The sequence below is a fragment of the Branchiostoma belcheri genome, unplaced genomic scaffold (genome assembly GCF_001625305.1).
Source record: "Branchiostoma belcheri isolate BF01 breed outbred unplaced genomic scaffold, Haploidv18h27 scaffold26, whole genome shotgun sequence".
Lineage (NCBI taxonomy): Eukaryota > Metazoa > Chordata > Leptocardii > Amphioxiformes > Branchiostomatidae > Branchiostoma > Branchiostoma belcheri.
Genome location: NW_017803865.1, coordinates 1171641 through 1194693, shown reverse-complemented (window position 1 = coordinate 1194693; position 23053 = coordinate 1171641). Strand labels below are relative to the sequence as shown.

Here is a 23053-nt window from a genome sequence, read left to right as displayed (position 1 = left end):
TTCTCACGATGCAAAACTCTGTTGATGGCAGTCTCTCTCACGGGCTGCTTAACAAGATGAACGATACCTTTCTGCAGAGATCCCGATCCAATCCATCCGTCTCCGTAATTCTGTCAGCATGCTGCAAATTTCACTCCCAGCCAAGACAGAAAATCCATTCCCAGTTCAATCCAATCCACCGCGATGGCCGGCATTCACCCAAAATGGCTCTGCTGCAATTTGCGTTTCCGCACTGGTGATCCTGCAAGATCAGACAAGACATTCAGTACGACTGCTCATGCACAAAAACACAGGATACACTCAGGACGAGCCATTAAGGGCCTGGCCAGACAGACCATGCTGTATAACAGAGTATGACAAATCACTGATCATCAGCGGCAGTTTGACAACAGTCATATCATGAATAAGAAAGCAGGAGGTTGATGTAGTCGGCAGCAGGGTTTCCTTGTGAAAGGGCAGGCAGGAATAACCTAAGTAGAAGCAGGCCTCACCTGGTGTAATGGAATGAGCCAGTCAGCCGTGGCACCACACCTTTATCTCATTCCGGGGTATGGAAGTCATTCAACTGCACTAATGGGGTAACATGGGGCTAAGAATATCCCTTCCACTCCACACACACACTAGGTGTTCTGCCCATCTTCACATTCTAGTCACATACTACAGACATTAACAGTAATAGTACGTAGCTATAGCTGCCTGTATAGCCTTGACTGAGTGCCAAATACAGGTACATAAAATCAGAATGCCGATGTGAGTAATCTTTGACAGTGAGTGAATGATTGAAGGAAGAGCCATTTCCTGCTGCCAATTTGTTATTGCAATAAGGGCTCAAGAATTTTGTTCTTTGGACATGTGTTTGAGAGAAAAATGGTTTTGTGGTGGGTCCCACTTGAGTTGAATGAAGCATGGGGATTAAACTGAGCCTTTACAGTATTGTGTTACATGGTCAGAGTGCTACTGTTGTTCCCACACATGTCGGACATGGTGGAGACAAATATCCAGTTCACATGAGAATCAAACAGACACACAGGACTATTGGTAGTATAGTGTTATAACTGCTCTGCCACTTGGAATTGTTTTAGTGAGTATTCCGGAAGGTCTGGTTCTCCAAACAGCAGCATTTTCCTTATAACAACAGTGGTGGCATGCATCAGGGCAGGGAGTGTGTATTCAAGCAGGACAGGGAGACAGTGAGGTGGGAGTTTTTAGGGGAAAAGTTCATTCCCAACATTATCTGAAAGATTCTTGGAATGTACAGCCTCGAGTTAACCTATTAGAAAACAAATTGAGGTTCTTACCTTGACTTGAGTGTCCGTGACTCGAACTCTCCACCTTTCCTGTTATAGCCAGGAGCCAAAAAAACTGCCACCCACCACTAATTACACAATAAGTGACTGGCAAATTCTGAACCTAGCCGTGCTATAGGATACCTCTTGGCCACAGGGTAAGTGCACCACTTTGTCTGTGTCTATAGAGAGTTGGTATCCAACTCGGCACATGTGACTATTGTGCTGTGCTGTGTGGAGTGTCTGGCTGGCCTGAAGCCCCTGTGTGAAATGCCCGCCTGGCTGCCAGCATGAAAACAATGGAGCTGATTTGTAGGCTAATCATGGCTGTGAATAACAATGTTTATCTGCTAGCAACCTCTGATTGGTCAGATGGCTGTCACCATGGAAACAAGCACTGGGCTGTACTACTTTGAAGACATGATAAGGGGATCATCAAATGAATGTTATTTTCTAAAAAAAATATAATAACCCAATTTAGATCAATTGTATAGATCTATAAAGTGGGCTATTCTTATTGTTGCTCCGATTTTATTGGTTACAAATACTGGGTAGGGTGAAAAAAATAATTGCTACAGTATCTAAAACTTCTGGTACTTTACCATAATTACGTAAAGATTACTGAAAAATTTACCTTTTCTTGTCTCCTCTCTTCATAGTTATCTGCCATCCACCTTCCGGCATGGCAGCAGACATCTTTTCCCCATTTTTGGCATATTGACAACTGTCAGAAGGCAACAAAATTTCTTGTTGTTTTTTTTCCAAAATCAGGCGAAAAATAATGCGCGCACTGATGTCATCCATAAAAATTACTTGCTGTGGCCTAACATCATTAAACATGCACGTGACTTCTGTTATTGTAGTGTAAATGCTGACTCTAAAATGGTTCACATCCAAAACTGCCTTGTGATTAGACTGATGATTTAATGATTTTGTGTTTCACATTTCAGTGCTTTGCAAAGTACATATGTCATTATGTGTATACTGTAGTCTTAACTGTAAATACCATTTCTATTCTAATGACACCTTTTTTTGTTCAATGACGACACGCCTCTGCCTAAAAAGCCCCATGTGTGGAGTCTTTATTAAATCCAAGCCTCTTTTCAGTATGATATTGCCTGCAACAAATTGAATTGCAGCAGAGGAGACGCAGGTCAGCAGGCCTTCAAAGGGAAAATCAATGCTTGAAGGACATTTTGGTGGAATGATATATCACATTTTCACAGAGGGACTGTACGATATTTAGTGGGGGAGGGATCACCGTTCATCAGAGGGGGGTGGGATAAGTGAATTTTCAGCCTTTGGAGAGGGTCAACTTTGTATTGCAATAACACTTAACTAATCAGGAATTGCTGGAGTTGAATCCCACACATTACACATTACACATTGCAAAACATAGTATGTACCTTTATTTGGAAATACAGTGTAAATGCTTTGCACCAGATAAAGCAGAGCTGCCCCCTATCTGATGAGTAATACATTGCAGCCATCAATATAGATTCCTTCACTGATTGCATTCCTCTGTGCATACAGATGCAGTCACTGTTATTACCAAGATGACCCAGTAAGTATCATAACAGAAGTTTTCCTCACACAACAACAAGTACAGCAACTTTCATAAGGTCAACTACAAACTGCAAAATAGGAAATTACAAAATACATCTAAACTCTACTTACAATACTTGTAAGCAATAAGTGCTTGCATATTATAACCGGTAAGGAAATCTGGTTACAATCATGCAGGTAGGGCTTATTTTTACCTTCGCCAAGAAGGTTATGTTTTCGTTGGCGTTCGTGTGTCTGTGTGTGTGTGTGTGTGTGTGTGAGCACGATAACTCAAGAAGGCTAAGATGGATTGTCTTGATACTTGGTAGGTGGGTAGGTCTTCATGAGACGTGGAACTGATTAGATTTTGGGCCCCCTAGCGGCTTGTTATGGTACTGCAGCTGAACTTCCGGTTTTGATATCTCGTGATCTAGACATGCTAGGGTGACGAAATTTGGATGGAAGGTAGCTCTTGTGCTGGGGAACAAGTGACGTGAGTTTGGGCCCCCTAGCGGCTTGCTCTGGAACTGCAGGGACATTAGTTGAAAAATGTTTAAAGGCGGATAACTCAAGAACCGACTGATGGATCGTCGTGATTTTTAGCATGTAGGTAGCTGAAGCGATGCTTGACATAATGATATTACAATTATGCAAATATTAATGTAATTTGCATAATTAATGAGGAAATTCTATAAATCAGCTGCATTCCATGATAGGACGATTTAAGCTTGTGACATGTAATTCAGAACGGCAGAAATACAGGCAGATATTGATTGTGCAAATGAAGACTTAATTTGCATAATTAACAAGAAAATGTTATAATTACATAGTGGTAATGTCTGGAATTTCATACTTGGGATATTTGAAACTTATGTGAAGGTGAACATAATGAAACATAACTTATTCAAATAAGGAACTCATTTGCATAATTTATGAGAACATGCTATAATGGCATGCATTGATAAGATAAGACTTCTTGTGTAGAATATGATCAACAGATATAATTGATGCAATATAGGATCCTATTTGCACAATCAGGGGGATTCATCTATAATTTCTTAGTCATAAAGGCTAACATCATTTGGCGAAGGTATGAGATCGTGGAACTCTAGTTGTTTTCTGTATCTACTCTAAAAGTAATTTTTTATGTATTTACCTATTTCAAAGACATAAGCAGGGCCGTACTTACCATCCCAGGTGGTTGAGGAGTGGGATTAGTTCATCAGACCTCAGGTGACCAGGGAGCCAAACTACTTAGGCTCCCATTACAACCAACATTACCTCAAATTAGGGTATTACCCTGGCTAGGGTCTCAACTACTTCTACTATGTGCCCTGATTAGGAATAGGTTAGTAGTTAAAGGTTAGGAACAGAATTTTCCACCTCTCCTGTTGCTTGATTGTGTGACTACCAATACTGTACCTTCATTTATTTTTGCCAGGACTATAGCAGGGGAAGGAAGTTATTTGCTGTGTTTTAAGTTTACGGTTGACACAATTCTATAGTTCAGTAGTAAACATTGGAGATGCAGTGTCATGCTTTCACGATGGAAGGTTTACTCTGTAAATCATAAAAATAGAACAATATACAAAAGTTTCAAGCTTGACAGCAGTACAATGAAGATTTTCTTGTGAATGGTATTGAATCTTCAGAAGAGGTACATTTTCCAGGTAGGCTGAGGAGTACTTAACATTCTGAAAGGTTGCCAAATGGTGTAACTTGGCATTCGTCTATATAAAAGGAATTCAATCACAGGTAAATGTACCTTCCGAATGGTTTGAGATCAATAGTAATAGGGTTGGGGTTCTAGTTTCAAATCACCATCTGGCCACACGGAGCATTATTGTCTGTAAGGGACTGGAAACTTAATCTTGATTTAGTAGAAAATAACCTTGGACGTTCAGCACAAATCTCGACTTCTTCAATGGGGGCTTGCATGTCCTTTTCCATAGAGTGTACTCGGCCATTTTATTTCTATTCAGAGTGTAGACTGGCCGTTCTAATTCGACGTAGAGTGTAATTGGCATATTTTGCAATTTTGCGTAGAGCATAATTTGTGGTTTTAATTCTACGTAATGCGTTGTACCTACTTGGAATTTAACATAAAACATAATGGGGGCCCATGCAGGCCCTCTTCCATGTAGATGAAGGTTAGATATCCAGGTTTAACATTACTAGTATATAATGCAAGATAAGCAACTGTAGTCGGAGGTTTCATTTTAACAGGAATAACAATGAAGTTTTTTCAGTAACTATTTGTACAGCAATTTAGATTATATAAAGGTTATACTTGTCTTTAGATTCATTCTCAGTCACTGATGAAAGATAATGGATGCTATCTGGCATGTCTGACTCTTCAGAGAATTTATCCTGTTTCTTGAATCAAGTTTTTATCTTGGAGCATATTTAGTACATTGTATTTGGATGTGTCACTGGAATTAGACCACATCGACCAGTTAATAGCACAGAAGCCAACTGTGTAATGTGGTATAAAAGTCCTTGATGAAATGTCCAATAGCTGGGAAAGCAGAAATCAATAGATGCACATGGAAATGGACGACTTTTGTTATTCCTAAATTATAGGGGTAGGCAGTTATTGATCTGATTTAGAGCATTATGAATGCTCAGGTTCAATATCTGCTTCAATTTCTTCTGTATGTACAGTATCATCTTTCATATGGAGGTTTTATGGTGTATAAGTTCATGGTTGAATCAATTCCATAATACTGTAGTAATGCATTAGATATGCATATTCACACATATTGTCTTGAATTTGTCGAGATCTTATTGTAAAACTTCAAGGATGAAACCAGAATGGACATTTCAAAATTTACAGTACATGAATAAAAGAATATTCCAGGGACATCCTGACATGCCTAGCATGTGGAAGCACAAGCAAACATACAAACAAACTGAATACAAAACCTCTGTGGAGGTTAACATATCTGTAATCAATGCCTCATGCAACTTTATTTGACATTTCCATGACACCTTAATTTGCACCCTGTTTCCTCTTCTGATATGAGTAATGATATGCATCAGTTTTGGCAACTGAAAAAAAAAGGCTAGATAGTACGGTACTTACATTGTACACTTGACTTAAATCAATTTTAGAGATTCAACAGATGACTGCTTGTCCTATCTTTACAAGAAGAAGAAAACGTATATGTAATACGATGTATCTGGAATAAAAAAATGTACTGTATGTATCTAAGAACACTCCACAGGTGTCATTAATACCAAGTTTGCTGCATCACCTACACAGGAACCTGGACTACATGTAATGAAGGGTAACAATAATCTATGAGACTTCTGTCCCCTGTATACCTGACTATGCTGCCTGCATTTTATCACTGGTGATAATCCAAATAGGTTAATTTCCTTCTGCTTAAACTATACAAATATCAGTATCTTACTTGATAACAGATGATATTGATTTCAATCTTGCTTAAAATTTATTGATAGTAAAAGCAGTATTACTTGAAAACACTTTAACTTCATCTTCAAGCAGATGCATATGTATGGATGACTTATTCTGGAGACGGATCCTTACATCTGTTTGAAGATGAACTGAGCATAGGACAGATGAGATATTTGACAGGATTGGTATTGACTAACAAGGATCAAGCTACCTTTTGTATGACTAGAATACAAAATACTGGCTCCTGCTTGATATGTGCATGGACTGCTATGAATATCTTATTAAGTTTGTCAAGTATTTTTTGCTTGTAGACTATACATAGTGTATGAGCTATATACATAAGCTGGCTTAACTTTGTACATCAGTAGACTGAACTACAGTACTAGTATCCTGATTCTAAGACAGCACAGTAGCTCAATCTGATTCACATCAGATTCTGTACATTTGTACATATTTATTTACATCTTTAGATTGTCCTGGCATTGCCAGTGACTAAATAAGTTTTGACTCTCTGTATGATTTGTTTTCCTCCGGAATAAACACCAGAGTTCCATTGGGAGTCTCTATTATTGATGGATTTTCTATGACTGTTGCATCGACAGGGATTTCTGGCACGTTGTTCCCGTTGGCTGTGTTCCCATTGGGCTCAACCTTGTCCATCTGTAAGGCCATGGGGTTGGCTACGATGTAACCCCCATCTTGGGCCTCGGCTTTCCTAGCAGCATCTTTTCTCCTCTTCTTCTTCATGAAGTACCAGGCTGCTACACCACCACCTATGGCTAGCAGTATGAGGGGTATCCCCAACCCTGCTCCTAACTGGTCTCTTCTGAACTGGTCCCATGGAATGTTTGCTAAGGGGTTCGATTTTGTTGTTGTACTTGTTGTTGGAATCCCTGTGGTTGTTTTAAGGACAGGTTTGGTTGTTGAAGGTGGTGATTGTGTTGGTGTTACTGCAGCTGGTGTGGTTAGTACTTTCTGTGTCGTTTGCTTTGGAGTTGTTGGAGGCTCCTGTGTCGTGTTCTGTGGCACAGGAGTGGAGTTTGTTGGTCTGACCGTTGGCATCGATGTCGTTGTTACTGCTGTTGTTGTTGTTGGAACAATGACATTTACCCTGTATGTGACCTGGTCACTGCCAACAGAATTGTTTGCACCACAAACAAAATGGCCCCCAATGTTCGTGGTTATGTTAACAATCCGCAGGCTTCCGTCCCTGCCAATATTGAACCGCGTGTCTCCATCTGTCCACGTGTGGGGAACGGGAACTGTTCTCCCATCCGAGAGTCTCCAGTATATTGTCGGTAGTGGCAGCCCTCTGGCCTGACATGGCAGATTAACAGTGCTGTACATGGATGTGTTGATGTGCAGGTCACTGGTGTTGTATATTGTAGGCGGAATGCAGGTCAAGTTGTGGGACTCCAGTGAAGACAAGAGAGTTCCCTGCAATCCAGCTGGTTCATCACAACTTGGAGAGTCGAATTGCAAACTTGAATTTGCATCTTGCTGATTAATCCATGTAATGACCCATTGCGAATTACAATCACAGCTCCAAGGGTTGCCGGAAAGTGAAAGAAAGGTCAGGTTTGGCAACGGTTGGAGTATATCAGCAGGCAAAGTCTGTAATCTGTTACCTGTCAGGTTCAAGGAGGTCAGCTCTGAGAGCTGGGCAAACTGCCCTGATGTTGCATCTTTGATGTCGTTCTGTGAAAGATCAAGTACTTTCAAGGACCTCAGGTCTACAAAAACGTCTTGAGAGAGTGTTTGTAACATGTTGCCCTGTAGGAGTAGTGATCTAAGGTTGGTTAGCCCTTGAAAGCTCCCACTGTCTATGGTAGAGATACTGTTCCATCCAAGTTTCAGTTCTATTAAGCCAGTAAAGTTGCTGAAGATGCCACTGGTGTTCAGAGTGATCCTACTGTAGCTGAGGTCCAGGGTGGTTACAGTAGCAGGTATTCCACTGGGAATGGTAGTAAGACTGGCATTACTGCAGGCTACAGTCGGACCATTACACTGACATTCCAAGGGGCAAGCCAATGTCCCACCAGCCAGTACTACACCCCCGGCAGCAACAACAAGATATATCCAGGCCAGCATGGTTAAATCCCACTCAAAATTCCTGTGCAGAGTTGTTGTATGCGCCCACAGCATGCACGAGGGCTGTCCAGCTTCCCTCCTGCCCATCCTCACCGTAATTTTATTGAACCGGCACCCAGACACGTCTCCCTGCAAAAACACCAGGAAACAGAAACATAAGCAAACAGTTTATACATAGAAATCAATGCAGTAGCATTTGTATACACATGTAGTAAATGAGCCATGGTGTACTCACTGACACTGATGACCAACAAGGAGCTGACGGGCCAGCTGGAGGAACAATCTCTGTTAAGATGCCTCCAAGTCAGGTTAACATCACAAGATGTAGGGAAGGACTTCTAAGGAGCTAGCAGAGTGACAGGCACAAAACATGTGCTGTTTTGGGTGTCCCCTGGCCACCGCTGGGGTATAACATTACAGTATATAGGGGGAGGGCTGACCCAAAGGATGGGTCCTTCTCTATCAGCAAGGACACACATTCACACCTGGACGGTGCATTTACAGGGTCCAAAGGAAATGTTCCGTAATCCTTTTTGCCAAACTTACTTGCGATGCAGGAGAAGTTGTTTTGGTTTTAACATATGGCAGCCATCAGGTGTGTTTGACATTTCTGTGGGGAGAGCTGGAGGTAGATAGCCATCAGGCTGAGGCCCTGCACCAATCACAGCTGCAGGGCAGACCCCTCTCCCTGAACTATTTGTACAAAGTTGTAACACCCTGGGTAAAGAATGCAGGCTATGTGACGGCCTGTCAGTCCGCATGTACTCTTCCCGCACAGGATCGTAGAGCAACAGTGCGAGTTATGCCTCCTGTTCCAATCTTTATGTCGTGAATAAAATGTTGTAATATGAGTGGAAGACTTATCCACAAGCCCTGACTATAGAGCCTGCCCAGATTACATTGATAGGTCTGGAGTTACTACAGTTAGGTATGTGGCCTTTGCCCTTGAGATGTTTGGGACTAAAAGCACTTCCAAGGTTTCCACAACAGCTCGAGAGGCAATTTTAAGTCGAGTCCAGGAAACATAACGGAAATCTGGAGAAAGTGGAATTACACACTCATCTAGATGAGTCAAAGCCCACTTAACATACTGAATCATCTCAGATGAAAGATTTGCAAAAGCTGGAAGAAGTAACTAGATCCACCAAAGCAAGGACAGGTTAGGTCAGGATTAGGATCATAGGAGGGTCTCTGTGTCTGTCCAGTTCTGTTGACGTTGATACAATGAAAGATTCTACTTGTATCTTATGCTGTTCTGCATTTTACCTTTATCATCTATATTTTATCAGAGTTTTTAAGAAAGTTTTCTCCATGTATATGTCTGATCCATGTCTTCTACTGACTCCTTTACAGCCCTACTGGATTCTTGCCCTTTTCCCGGGTCAGAGTGGCCTGACAAACCAAGCCCTAGACACTGATGTAAATCTTAGCCCCAAGCACCAGTCCTGATGTATGATGTATGAGGAAACTGGATCATTTGCCTTTGTGTTTCATGCCCTTTTAAAAAGATTTAGCACTCTTTCGTGGTATTGTATTTTTTAAAGTCTCACCTTCTCATACAACATTGCAAGAGCAGGCACAAAACACTGAAAATGAGCTAGATCCTCACATCTGCTTGAATATTGCCATAGATCACCTCTGCAAGGGTGTTGACAGGTCATTTATATGCAGCTGTCCCCTAAAACAAACCTATCTCTCTGTGGATTCCTCATGGCAATTATCTGCAGATTATTTGCAATGGCACAGATCTCTTAATCCTTGTGTTTGCATTGGAGATAAGGTAATTGTCCTGGGGAGTATTGCATGGGAGAATATGGAAAATTCACAACATGATGTTCAACCTGTAAATAATGTTACAGTTATATAGAGGTGTGTCTGCTTACTACAGTGCCTTGTGGATGATACCAGACCTTCATAGAATTTGATTTGTCTGCCCCAAATTCTCAAGAAAATCGTATAAGAACACTACTCACAATGAAAAACTACAGCCTTGGGACCGATCTTGAGTTTTATTACTGCTATCATAATGATATATGCTACAGTCTGACCTAATATAACGAAATAGCAACAATTTGTCTCAGCAAAGAATCTGCTTATTCTCTGGCATTTAAAAAAGAGTAGCATCCATCCTGTTCATCTCCATAGCTAGGCAGATCTGATCTTATCAGACTGAGGCACCACAGGGTGACAGTAATGATAATTAAGTGGGGAGGGGCAGACATTACTGCATGGACCTGGATTTCTTCTACTTCTAGCCTCCAACAGCCGGGAACAGGCCTTCCTAAGGGACATTTATTCTTATAGATAGTAGAATTTGGTAGAAGTAGGCCAGGAGAGTCCATGGTACAATGTGGACTATGGTAAGGGTACTAGTATTACACATGGCAGGCAAATGAAACCATATGGTGACCGAACCTATTTAGATTTTACAACTCAAATTTCAGGTAGTGTCAGTAGTCTGATGAAGAGGAGGTTTCTTTTGGAGGTACATGTACATTGGCATGGGAACACATTTTCTGTGAGTCTCTAGTTTCCTTCTTGACAGAGATGTGGTAGTATGGAGGGGTAGCCCTGTACTTGAAACTGCCCAAAATATTTGGTTGTGACTCAAGTCTGTGGTCGAGATATGTGTACTCAGAGCTTGCATGCAAACAAGTTGGCAGCTCATCTGAGTGGGTTTGCAGCTGCCCAAGAGTTAGGATGTGCCAACACATGTTGTAAATACCTCGATGCACATACCAAGGTGGAAGTGACATTGGCGTAAGGTCAACTGAAGTTCACAAGGCCTGTAATTGACATGGTAGCACCCCACAATGTTTCCAAACCACATGATTGCTAGACTTACAAGAAGTGTGGTTTCTGTTCCTTTCAGCTTGGTTAGCTGGTATTTTAGGAAAATATATCCCCAAGGAATTTGTAACAGTAAATCTGAACTAGAGACACTGGCCTTTGACCGAACTTGCTGGAACACTTTGACTGCGTCATGTGTTGGAAGACATGGGAGCCCCTAAGTCAAGGAATTTGTACATATGTGGTGAAAATGACTACCGGTAACTGTTTGTGTAATATGGAACATACAATATAATCTCCAGGCAGATCATTTGGGGCAGAATCGTGTGGCCCATACCTTCAGGGCTTTGAGATCATATCAGTCATGATTTGCCCCCCCCCCAAAGATCTGCTTGGAGGGATACAAACATGGGACTTATGCATTTTGGATTCTTATGGCTAGGGTTTCGTCTGTTGTTCTCTTGCACTGCTTTCTATCTTCTGATAGGCGCCTGCCTCTGACATGCATTGTACATTCTAGGCTGCTGTAGCGTATAGTCTGGTATGGCCTGCACTGTCATGCAAGATTTCCTGGTGATAAAGGGAGAAATTTCACCACTGCTATCCATGGGAGTCCAGGTCTTTCCCCAGACTGACTGGCGACAGGAGCCAGACAATGTCTGATGCACTTTGTCCCATTTAGGTGTGGCAGTGACCCTCGGCTGTGGCATAATATAGTCTGCAATACCATCAGTGATCAGTGTTCTAGCCAGCATGTGTCTTTCCATCATGTCGAAATTTTGCTGCTCATGACAGTCAAAAGTTTGCCCAATCTGTCACCTTTGACAGACAAAAAACGATGTGTAAAGATATGGAAAGAGATGTCATTATGTCATTGAACTAGCATTAACAACTTTTTCCTTCAGCAAAAAGGATTTCAGAGGGTCAAGATTTCAACATTTTTCTGGGGGAGCATGGCATTTGAAATCAAACAAACTTGAGATGATGGAAGAAAATTTCAGGCTGGCTAGTACACTGAGATCCATATTTACTTTCATCCTGTACAGTACCGGTATTAAGACTTGAGAATGTTTTCTGGTTGAGCAGATGGACCAACATAGATCAAACTATGTCAGGTATCTGCTCAAACCTAAAAAAACAGTTCAAAAGAGATGGGATTGGGAGGAGTATTTCCAGCCTTGGATCAGGAATTCTTTAAGCTCCAGTGTGCCCCACCCAGTCTTTCCTCTAATCAAGGAGGTTCAAAAAGAAACCACCGCTACTCAACCCTGCCAATGTGACCACTTTTTTACTTTTCCCATTGACGCAAGAATTAAGAATCCTGCCCAAAAGTAACCACCTGTCCACATAGACCAGATTTTATCAGTCCCCCAAGTGTCTTCTTGGGCAGTTTTGACCATACAGAAAACATGCAATGTAGCTTACCTTCAGGTTCTATAAAGCTGTCGAAGACCTGCTCAGTTACTTCAGAATGGTCCTTTTGGTTAAATCACAACATAAAACACTTTCAGATCAGTCTGTAAAGGTGTCTGTCCACTCGTAACACCCACACCAAACTGAGACATTAGGCACTGCCCTATGCACATGTACCGACCTTAACACCCGGCCTATCCCTGATGAAGTGACACAGGCTCTTCTCAGCCTCTGAGAGTCGGTGTATATCAATCCAAAACACATTACAGCGGACATTCAATTTACTCACAAGTCCACACGATTCATCACCATGATTACTAGTTCCTTTGTCTCCCCTTGTAACATACGAGTGAGGCCTCTTTTCCACTACACAGTGTTTGCTGAGCTACTGTACAATGATCAAAATCTTCTTTGTGTGACCCTTGACTTCATAATTGGAATATGACACAAGATGTAAAGCAAAGACAACAAAATGCACAAAATGCAAATAAATCAGTTCTTTATCTATGAAATTGAGCGATCTGTCAAAACTTTGGCTGCTCAACACTTGCAGCATCTAGTAGAAAGGTGGTGTAATCTAGAGGATGTAAACCAATGTGTTGCTATAAGAGAAATACTAGTAGTTCATCTGGCCAGATCTTTCCCTAATGCCAGGTGGCCTGCGTGCCTCTGGTACGAAGTATCACATACCTTGCCTGACAGACAGTCAGACTGCTGTGAATATTATCACCCTCTTATTAATTGCATTCATCAGTCCAGAGAAAATCAATTGTTTGCGGAGACTGACTCTTCAGGGAGTAAGTAAAGCATGATAGATTCACCTTGCTGGGATTGTGAAAATTGAATACAGTCAAAACTGCCCAAGGAGACCACTCAGGGGGATCAATAAAATCTGGTCTACGTAGACAGGATACTTAATTCTTGTGTAAATGGCAAAAAAATTCTAAGGGACCACCAAGAAGTCATCAGATTGGCCAGGTGGAGGTAGTCACATGTACAGGTTTGACTATATATCAATGGCCAGGTGGTCCTTATGTACAGGCAGTCTCTCGTACAGAATTGACTGTATATTCTACTTATCAAAACTGAGGGCTGTTTGAGTCAAATGTAGCTTGGAGAAGAAACCCGGGGAAAATAGATATTGTTATGGCTGTCCCCTCCCTCTACTTTGTGTTCCTGGCGCAGCTGCTGGGGGGCCATTCTTTCACACCTTTGGAACCAACAAGATTACAGCGCCTGATCAGTTCTGGGGAAAACCTCATTATGACTCGGATTGCCTGTCATGTCTGACAGAATAAGACATCAATACAGGTGGCTGGGATACAGTAAATTCATCTATTTCTATGGGGACTTAGTTTCGCGGTAGAAGGGGAAAGGAGATTTTCACAGTGTTGAGGTGGAAATGAGTCTGTAGTACAGTAGTAATGCATTGGAAACGCATATTTGTGGTGTCATGAATGCACAGCGGAGATGTTACTGGGAAAATAAAAACGATACGAACATTTCAAGATGTACAGTTGTAATTTTCCCAAGGTGGGCAGTGCTGTGGTTAGTGTTACTAGCTACCCAGTGGCAGCAGCCACTGTCTATAAATGTCTAATGTAATTAAACAAAATCAATTTCCTGTTAACAGTATCCAATACTGTGACGAGATGCGTTGCTGAAGTTGTAACGGTACAAAAGTTACAAGTGGAAATTCTGGAAGTCAAAATATTAAAAGGTATTAAATGTTGAAAACACAGACTGTCTGTTGTACACACATGACATGAATACTTACCAGTATTTATAATTATATACACTCTGATCAAGGAGGTTCAAAAAGGAAGTTTGAACCTCCTTGCTCTGATACACAATCATTCAAATACGTACACACACACACATGAACAGACTGACATACACTTGTATATCACACAGGAGAAAAAGACACTGTATTACCTCCGTCCAAGGACATTATACAGGAGTGTGATGTATAATGTCCTTTGTTGCTCCGTCTCAGTCTGATCGCATCTGTGTAGAATGCAGACCAGGCCACAGTTTACTGTAGTGCCGACAATACTAAACCAACCTCTGGTCGCAAGGTTTCCACAAGAATTATCCCAATCCCAGCAGCCAGCCTGCTTTATGGCAACACTTTTGCAACACGAGCACTATTGGATTACGGTGGTACGACCTGTAACTGCCACAGCCCATTCACTTTGCTCCTATTGCCTCCGGCCATGGAAAATTGTTGGTAGTAATGACAGAAATACCACAGTAGAGCAATAACGTCTGCCACACCTGACAACTTTTCTGTATTGTTCAGTGCCTGTCTTCCACACAGAAACATTCAGAGACACCCAGTGGGGCGGACTTAAAAGGAACTGTATGATTTTGTAACTGTATAATTTTTGGCAAACAGGAAGTAGAATTTTAAGGTGCTGAGGAGTGTAAGGTACAGGAAGTGGTGAGTTGTTTGGTCAACTTGCTGTCAGGCATTCCACACATTCTTTCTAAAGCTCCTCCCTGTTCCTTCTGACTCAGCAGCTGATCAATTTTGGATGTCAAGACTTCCTCTTCAACTGCAGTATTGCAGGGCTAAGTGTGTTGAGCTCAATGACGATCATCACGAAAGTCAAAGGCAAATATAGTACATAGAAATATGACATTTTTCTTACATTCATTTCTAGAGGTATTAATTAAAGTTTGTATGGGGAAGACAACTCAGGGGATCAATAAAAGGTCTATATGGACAGGTGGTCACTACATACAGATAGATGCTCAGGATTCTTTAAAAAATTGTGAAAATGGGAAAAATTTTCAAAGGGACCACAAAAAAGTGGTCACATTCGTCACTTGGACAGGTGGTCATTGTGTAGAGGTGATAACTAGTTTTGACTACACAAGTGTTAGTACATGTAACATACTATATGAAATAAACATTTGGGTGGGGACTTGTTATCAAATAGCCATCTTTTCTTCCTTTATTGTGTTTGTGTTGGAATAGCCCCAAGCTTTGGGGAACTATAAATAGCACATTCTGCCTGGCCTTTTGTTGTTTCAAAGATTACCTAGTCATTATTGAAACCTGCAATGCTGTGTGACTTCCCATTGAAGGCTGTTTGTATTCTGTGGCTAAGCTTACTGCAAGCAACTTTTTATGGATTACATCTTCTGAAGACACCAAATCTAATGAGAGACTGCTAAAATCAAGGAATGAATTATGTATGTATAAGTCACTCTAATGGAACGATATGGTTTTGGACAAGCACAGTCATTGTTATCAACATGATTAAAAGTTGATATGGCAGGAAAGGTTAGGTTAACAATTTCATTTAAAAAGTGCTAGAACATTCTGGAAATCCTGACCTTCAAATGCACCCTCCACAAGGTCAAGACATTTCCTTGAGGTCATCAACTCATTTCTGACTGTCTGACTCTACTAATAGCTCAAGTATTGCCGTCTCTTTGGATGGGTCATCCTGTATTATTGCCAAGTCATCCATGCAGCTCTGCATTTAGCAATCATTACCAGCACAGGAGCTGTAAACTAGCCACTTCAATTTGCCCCTTTCAATCAATCCGGTGGTCATTTACAAAGCTTGCTTCTCACCAAGGGTAAAAGGTTTTAGCCTGAGTTCAATAGGGACACCTGCTCACTGTGAATTGGTGTTATTTTCTGGGGATTACAAAGTTTGGCTTCAGAGGGAGGAGCAATGTCTGATGATTCGTGTGCCGTACTAATGCCAATGTCAAATGGTACAATAACTCTATCAGACAACATTACACAATAAATCCAGCAACTGGAGCAGACAGCATTTACTATCTTTCATCAGGGCAACACCTGAGACATGGACACCATTTTCAGTGATGTACATGTGTATGTATGGAGTATATGGGCATTGTTCCATATGAAATGAGGAATGTGAATTAGTCTGTAAAGTCATGGGTTATATTTCACAGGGCCTTGTCTCTATATTGATGTCATCTTCATAAAACCTGCATTCAATCTTGAAGATTTACTACATTTTAAAATTTCCAAGTGCTCCAGTCTGATTGTTGAAAAAGGTTTCAGACAGACAGGATAATTTGTAGTCCCTTGAGAAATAGATGTCTGCTGATGTTCTATTATAATACACCATGAAATTTTATGGCCTAGCTGTCAAGTATAATGGATGTACATGTACATCCCCTTTCACCAGTCTTGTAGTTCTAAAACTGAAGAATATATAAGTTAGAAATGTCATACAAGCTACCTTTTCATGCAGAGTGAGAGCAAAAACTATATAAAATGGGTGTTTTGCAGACAGACCAATTAATCATTGCAACATTATGCATGTAGTATGTGTATTACATGTATATACATGATGTACTCCAGTATGTGTGCTTCTCTCGGCCTTCCTAAGGGCTTATAAATGGTACAATTCAGCCAAAATAGGGTGAATACTTCTGTTATACCAAGTAGGTTATAGGGGCCATGGTTCTACCTGTTTGGCCAAATTTGTACTATTCCATCACCACCACTGCTTGTAAGCATAATGCCAAAATTACATAAGCCTCTGACAAGTAGGTGTGAATTACATGCCCCTCCTTCTGTCTGCCCTAAGGTGTGAAAGGGTCAGCTTTGATAATGGTTTGTCAACAGGCCTTGAAATGAGTACAAGTCCTAAGTAAATAGAGAAAGGGTGCTTGTATCTGAATTCCAGGCTGGAGTACAACAACTGTCAAAACTGCCCAAGAAGACCACTCAGGGGGGCTGATAAAAATCTGGTCTATGTGTACAGGTGGTTAATAGACACAGGATTCTTAATCATGTCAATGGTTGTTTCAGACTTATGATTTGGAAAAATCAAGGAGGTTAAAGGGGAGATCCTATAAATTCCTTGGAAAAATTATCTACGGGACCACCAAAAAGTGGTCACATTTGCCAAGTGGACCTTGCATAGAGGTGGTCGCTTGAGCATACTACATGTACATGTTGTTGTGAAGAGACAAGGACTTACCTGTACAAGCTTACTTACAGCACTGCCACAGCAGACAACAATCCAATATACTGTGACTGGGCTGTAAGTCTGTCAGCAATCAATCAGGTAGAAACAATATAAGAGAAAAGTGCTGGACAAGTGATAAACTCTCTTGAGCTATATACAACAACACTGCAGCACCATAGGGCTGCTATAGATCATTGAGCACACAGGAGTGGTTTATAAAGGAAGTGTGGAATGAAGTGAAGTTATGGTATGTTGGAGCATTCCTCACAGAAGTTACATATAGCTGCCTTCATTACCTGTTTCTATAGAAATAAACCTACCGGTAGTACGTATCCATACTGCCAACTATCACTCCAGACCCAGTGTCCATCGCTAACTTTCTGACAGGTATGCAGCAGGCATGTGCTGCTCTAGTTAGTTGTAACATAGCTATGTCAACACGAAAAGAAATACTACTTACCTCAACAATAGGTGCTACTCCCGTGAGCTAATCTCTCTCTAAAAGGAGCCTGTAAGTTTGGCAGGAAACCAGCAGGAAGGGTGTGTACATGGTGACCTCTGTTGGACTGTAGATGTACGTGTGTGTGAGGCATGTAGGGGGCAGCGGTGCATGCAGCCCCAAGCCTTCCCTCTGCACGCAGCTATAGCCCCTGCTGTCTGACGTGGGAGATTCCTCAGCTCCAAGTCACGGCAGGGTGAATGGCAGGCAGGAGCTTTTCCCTCACCCACTGTAGAGCAAACGTGAAATAAACAATCCAGACAGGCACGGAATGCAGCCCTTGCCGTAGACTACTATAACAACGTGGGGAGAACCAGTATTTCTAGTTCTCCTGGATGACGCATTCTATAACCAGGCCCATTTCTTTTGACTCTCTGTTGTTACGAATGGTAGCGCTCCTACTGGGTCCTTTTCATCCCCCACATGAATAATTTATACCGCTGGTATTTCAAGTGTTTGAATACCTTGGGTGAATTGCCTGGCTATAAAAATGCCATTGCTCCACTGTTACGCAACCATTTATTTTGGCTGTAATTATTGGCATATACGTTGTCATGTGGTCAGTATGGACGAGAAAAGACTCTATAATGTTATTATATAGTACTAAGAAAAACAATGAGTAAACGTTTTTCTTTTGCTAACTTTCAACATTTTTTCAGTCCACCATTGTTCCTATTAAAAGGTTAAACACCTTCAGACTCCATATTTTAGGGGGCTTTTGAATACTAGTAGTTGTATATAGGGTTGGGGTATTTTTGCTCAGGGATGTTTGCTCTTGTATTATTATATTATATATTGCGTTTAACTTAGTAGGTAAGTATTTGGATCCTCAAGTACAGTCAATTCGAAGGGGACAGATATCCCTTCACCCATATCTACAGCAGATAATGCTGAAAGGATGGGTAAGTGCCAAATATATGGCAGCGATTATAACGTCCTCGGAGCCACCTGGTACTTTGGCAGGCCTAAGCAATGTCAACCTGGAGATTTCATCAGTATTGGAAAACTTATCGTTGATGAGCTTACATTGTCACATTGGTCATGAAATTATTACCTTCGCCAGGAAGGTTACTAGTATGTTTTCAGTAGCGTTTGTCTGTGTGTGGGTGTGTTTGTGTGTGTGTGTGTGGTTTAGCAAGATAACTCGAGAAGCAGTGGATGGATTGGAATGAAACTTGGTAGGTGGGTAGGTCTTCATGAGACCTAGAAATGATTAGATTTTGGGCCCCCTGACGGCTTTCCTAGGTACTGCAGCAGAACTTCCGGTTTTGATATCTCGTGATCTAGACATGCTAGGGTCACGAATTTTGGATGGCAGATAGCTCTTAGGATAGGGAAGAAGTGACATGAGTTTGGGTCCCCTAGCGGCTTGTTCTGGAACTGCAGGAGCATTTGTTGAAAAAAATTCGAAGGAGGATAATTCAAGAACCGGTTGACGGATTGTCGTGATTTTTGGTATGTAGGTAGTTGAAATGATGCTTGACATGATCAGATGACAATTATGCAAATCAGGAGCTAATTTGCATAATTAATGAGGAAACTCTATAAATCTGCTTTGTTCGATAATAGAACTATGAAACACTTGTGACATCACTTGTGAGAACGAGAAAAAACATCTGAGGATATAGATTAAGTAAATGAGGACCTAATTTGCATAATAAATGGCAAATTTTTATAATTTCATGGTTGTAACTGCTGGGAATTTCATACTTGCCACATTTGGAAGTTAAGTGAAGGTGAACATCAACAAACATAATTTATTCAAATCATGGCCTAATTTGCATAATTTATGAGGAAGTGCTATAATTGCATTTTTGTTAAGATAAGGCCGTCATTGGGTGGAGAATATGATCAACTGATATAATCCATGCAAATGGGGCTCTTATTTACAAAATCAAGTATGAAAATTGTATAATTTGTCAACCACAAGGGTTAACATCATTTGGCGAAGGTATGAGATCGTGGAACTCTTGTTTTGCAGTGCAGGAATTAACGTCACTTTTAGCATACTGGGCTTGGATAGTACTCCCGACCATTATCTTTGATATACAAAATCCATAAACAAAGCTAGTCTTATTGGAGTTGTTAAAAGAAACATTATAAATAGTTCAGATACACAACAGATCAAATTATCATAACAGGTTTACACAGTCATACAACTAGCTGCTGCCAGAATTTGCTTTGGAATGCAGATTTTACATGCTAATGCTTAAATCCCAGCTCTAGAAAGAATGAAATTTGGTATCGTTCTTGACACTGTGTTATATGCCTTTGGAACATGGTGTAATTTTGTCTGAGCCCAGGTGCATGAATAAGTCAGAACTTTTCCTCCCAAGTGGCAGAGGTTGTCAGAGCAATAGTCGTGATATCTTCATGTGACTTTAAAGGTAATAATCAGTGTCAGAAATGTCTGCGGCCCTATCCATCAGCATTTCAGATGGGCAGTTCGTCAACTTGACAGTGGGAATTCAACATTTGTCATCGTTGAAGTTTCATATAGAAATTTCTGCAGAATCTAGCCAAACACTGCTTGTTATAAAAGTACTACAGTATATGTTCAATTTAAGAATTCAATATGCAAAATTTAAGAGTATAGCTACAATTTATAATTATTCTTCATCATTTCTATGTCATGTATCCTCTTACAACAGGATGGTGGTTATTACTTGACTTGTCTGAACATTTTTCTGCTTTGCCTGATACGTATTAGATACTGCATGACTTTGTTGTCTGTATTAATATCTGTAGAGCCAATAACTGCCCATAGGGGTAACACATCACACAGCTCTGCTTCTGTTGTTGACAACCCTCAGAAGCTGTATCTAACCTGTCTAACCCCTGAAAGGTATTATATGACTCTGAAATCCTAACAAACTGTCCCTCAGGTTTCTTTCCAAGTGCTGTACTATTGTACACCTTGTTTGGATGGTCCAATGTTTGTTTACTCATACTAGGGTTGCCAAGGCTGCGTCACAACTTCCCTGTATTTTTGGCTTTTATTCTTGCAATGTAAACTGAGCAAATCCCTATTTAAGTACCATTAAGTACATTTATATCTAAGTAAGTATCTTTTTGAAACAAACAGAGCTTGTAGATATGTGGTAACCAACAGCAAAATTCTGACAGGACTTCCTTATATACGCTTTTGAGGGTTGAAAAAGTGACTGACCATCAAATGCATATGAGGTACTCTGAAGGAATGCTAATTGCAAAGGGTACCTACCTGTCTAACTTGAAAATGCTATCAAATCCTTGACACACCCGAGGGCATCCTATCACAGGACGTAGTTAAAAAGGAATGCATATTTCATACCATGCACCCATTTACATTATGTTCTCACCATTAGGCTTAATGATGCAACTCTCGGCAGTTCAAAAATATTTGTAATATAGATAATACGCATGTCCATTTGTAAAATCAGGCTAATTCTAGAATATCTTGAAGTAGAACCATTCATAATTACAAACCATAAGGCCGCAGTATGCATTATTTTCACAGTCACCTCCACCAAGGAGCTTTAAGAGGATTCCTAAGCTTCTTGCCTTCACATATCTTGGATGGAGCACGTCGCTCTGTTAGAAGAAAATTTTAGGTTACATGACGTTACCCATGATCTACAGCTCGGGCCTGCCCAATTACATGTGCAGCATCTTATCGATAACCTGAAACTGTCACTAGCACGGCCTTCTGTATCAGATAACCTACTTTGAAAACATACCTGGGGATGGCCGCAGCACCAAGGCCAAGTCCAACACAAGCAGAGCTCTCCTGTCGACTGCCAGGGTTTACTGCACACACACACACACACACCAGGGCAGGGAGGATTGTCCCAATTGGCTGGCATGTAACCAACCAGAGGCCGAACTTTGGCCATCTAAATTAATGATTGCCATCTATCTTCACCATTCAGTGCCTTCCCAATTCATCCCCTCACGTTATCACCTGTTAAGGCTGTGGAAGTATTCAGGACGCGTTTTCAGACGGGATGCAAATGTCCTGTCAATGACACAAGTGTTTGGAGTTGTGTCTGTCCTTCGAAATGATATAAAGTTTGACCTTGAGATATTGTAAAGGACAACCATTACCTGGTCGTGCTGACAATGGCACGGGGCCTAATGTCGCCTGACCTGGGATGTTTGCCAGCAATCCCTTTGTAAACTGTTCCTTCCGTATTGTGCATCCCAGGGCATTAACACAAGCGCCTGACTTTGTTTAACAAATGTCCCCATTCCTTTTTACGTAGTACAAAATTAATGTACATAATACAGAGGTTTTGTTTTCGGTGTTTCTATTTTCATGTTAGCTTGTGTTTCCATTGATAGTTATGGAGCGGCTATTGGACCCGGTGGAAAATGTACAGTCATGTATTATGATATACAGAATCAGTAACTTATACATAGTAGTTCACTTTAGTCTGTATAGTTCTAGTAAGATATGACTGTAATTTTTACTTCTGCTTGATCCCCATGACCTGTACTTACATGTAAGTTTACTAGGTTGTAAGAGCATAAATGTACAATAATGGTAAAAAAGAAGGAATGCACAATAGTAGATAAAATAAGACATTTACAAAAACTCACAGAGTTATGACATCTTTGATTTCTCGTTGCTGTCGTTGTACCCTTCCCAATGGCACAGTTGTTAAATATCACACTTGCTTCTCACCACGTCTGCTTGGAGCTAGCAGAATGTCTCAGTGATTTCCCTGCTGGCCCCTGGCCTGTATGTGATAATAGCACAACAGGGGCGGGACAGACAGCCAGACAGCTAATTACACGGGTGATCAATGGCATAGAAGCTGATCAATGGAGAGGGATGGGGGAAGGTGAGCAATGGTTCTGATTGGTCAATCAGTTAAAAACACAGGCAAGTTGATTATGATCGATGTTGGTCTAAGGATGGTTAGGTGTCAGATGTTCCTTGGTACATGTACATGTACTAGTATTTGTTACTGAAAATCTGGACATCTTGAAAAACCTTTGACTCATTGCTGACATCACACTTTGCTTACTTATAGGCTTCAGGCCAGTTCAACATGAG

At 41.0% G+C, this 23053-nt stretch overlaps 2 protein-coding genes across 9 annotated transcripts in view; one reads left to right on the top strand and one right to left on the bottom strand.

Annotated features, from left to right (window-relative positions):
* LOC109471892 (probable E3 ubiquitin-protein ligase HERC1) overlaps positions 1-23053 on the top strand; it is a 128820-nt gene that overhangs the window by 19347 nt on the left and 86420 nt on the right.
* On the bottom strand, positions 5747-21814 carry LOC109471925 (immunoglobulin superfamily member 10-like). 8 transcript variants are annotated; one of them, XM_019771417.1, is made up of 4 exons: positions 17974-18493; positions 17526-17594; positions 16704-16740; positions 5748-8472 (listed from the first exon to the last, which is right to left on the bottom strand). In XM_019771417.1, the coding sequence occupies exon 4, from the start codon at positions 8428-8430 to the stop codon at positions 6745-6747; it is 1686 nt and encodes a 561-aa protein (XP_019626976.1). In that variant the 5' UTR covers positions 8431-8472; positions 16704-16740; positions 17526-17594; positions 17974-18493; the 3' UTR covers positions 5748-6744. The 8 variants fall into 8 exon arrangements, with proteins under 8 accessions (XP_019626980.1, XP_019626976.1, XP_019626977.1 ...); XM_019771418.1 differs by lacking the exon at positions 16704-16740; XM_019771416.1 differs by lacking the exon at positions 17526-17594.

Excerpts from the sequence above, each read along its gene's own strand:
- LOC109471925 (XM_019771415.1), bottom strand. The coding sequence starts at position 8,430 with ATGGGCAGGAGGGAAGCTGGACAGCCCTCGTGCATGCTGTGGGCGCAT.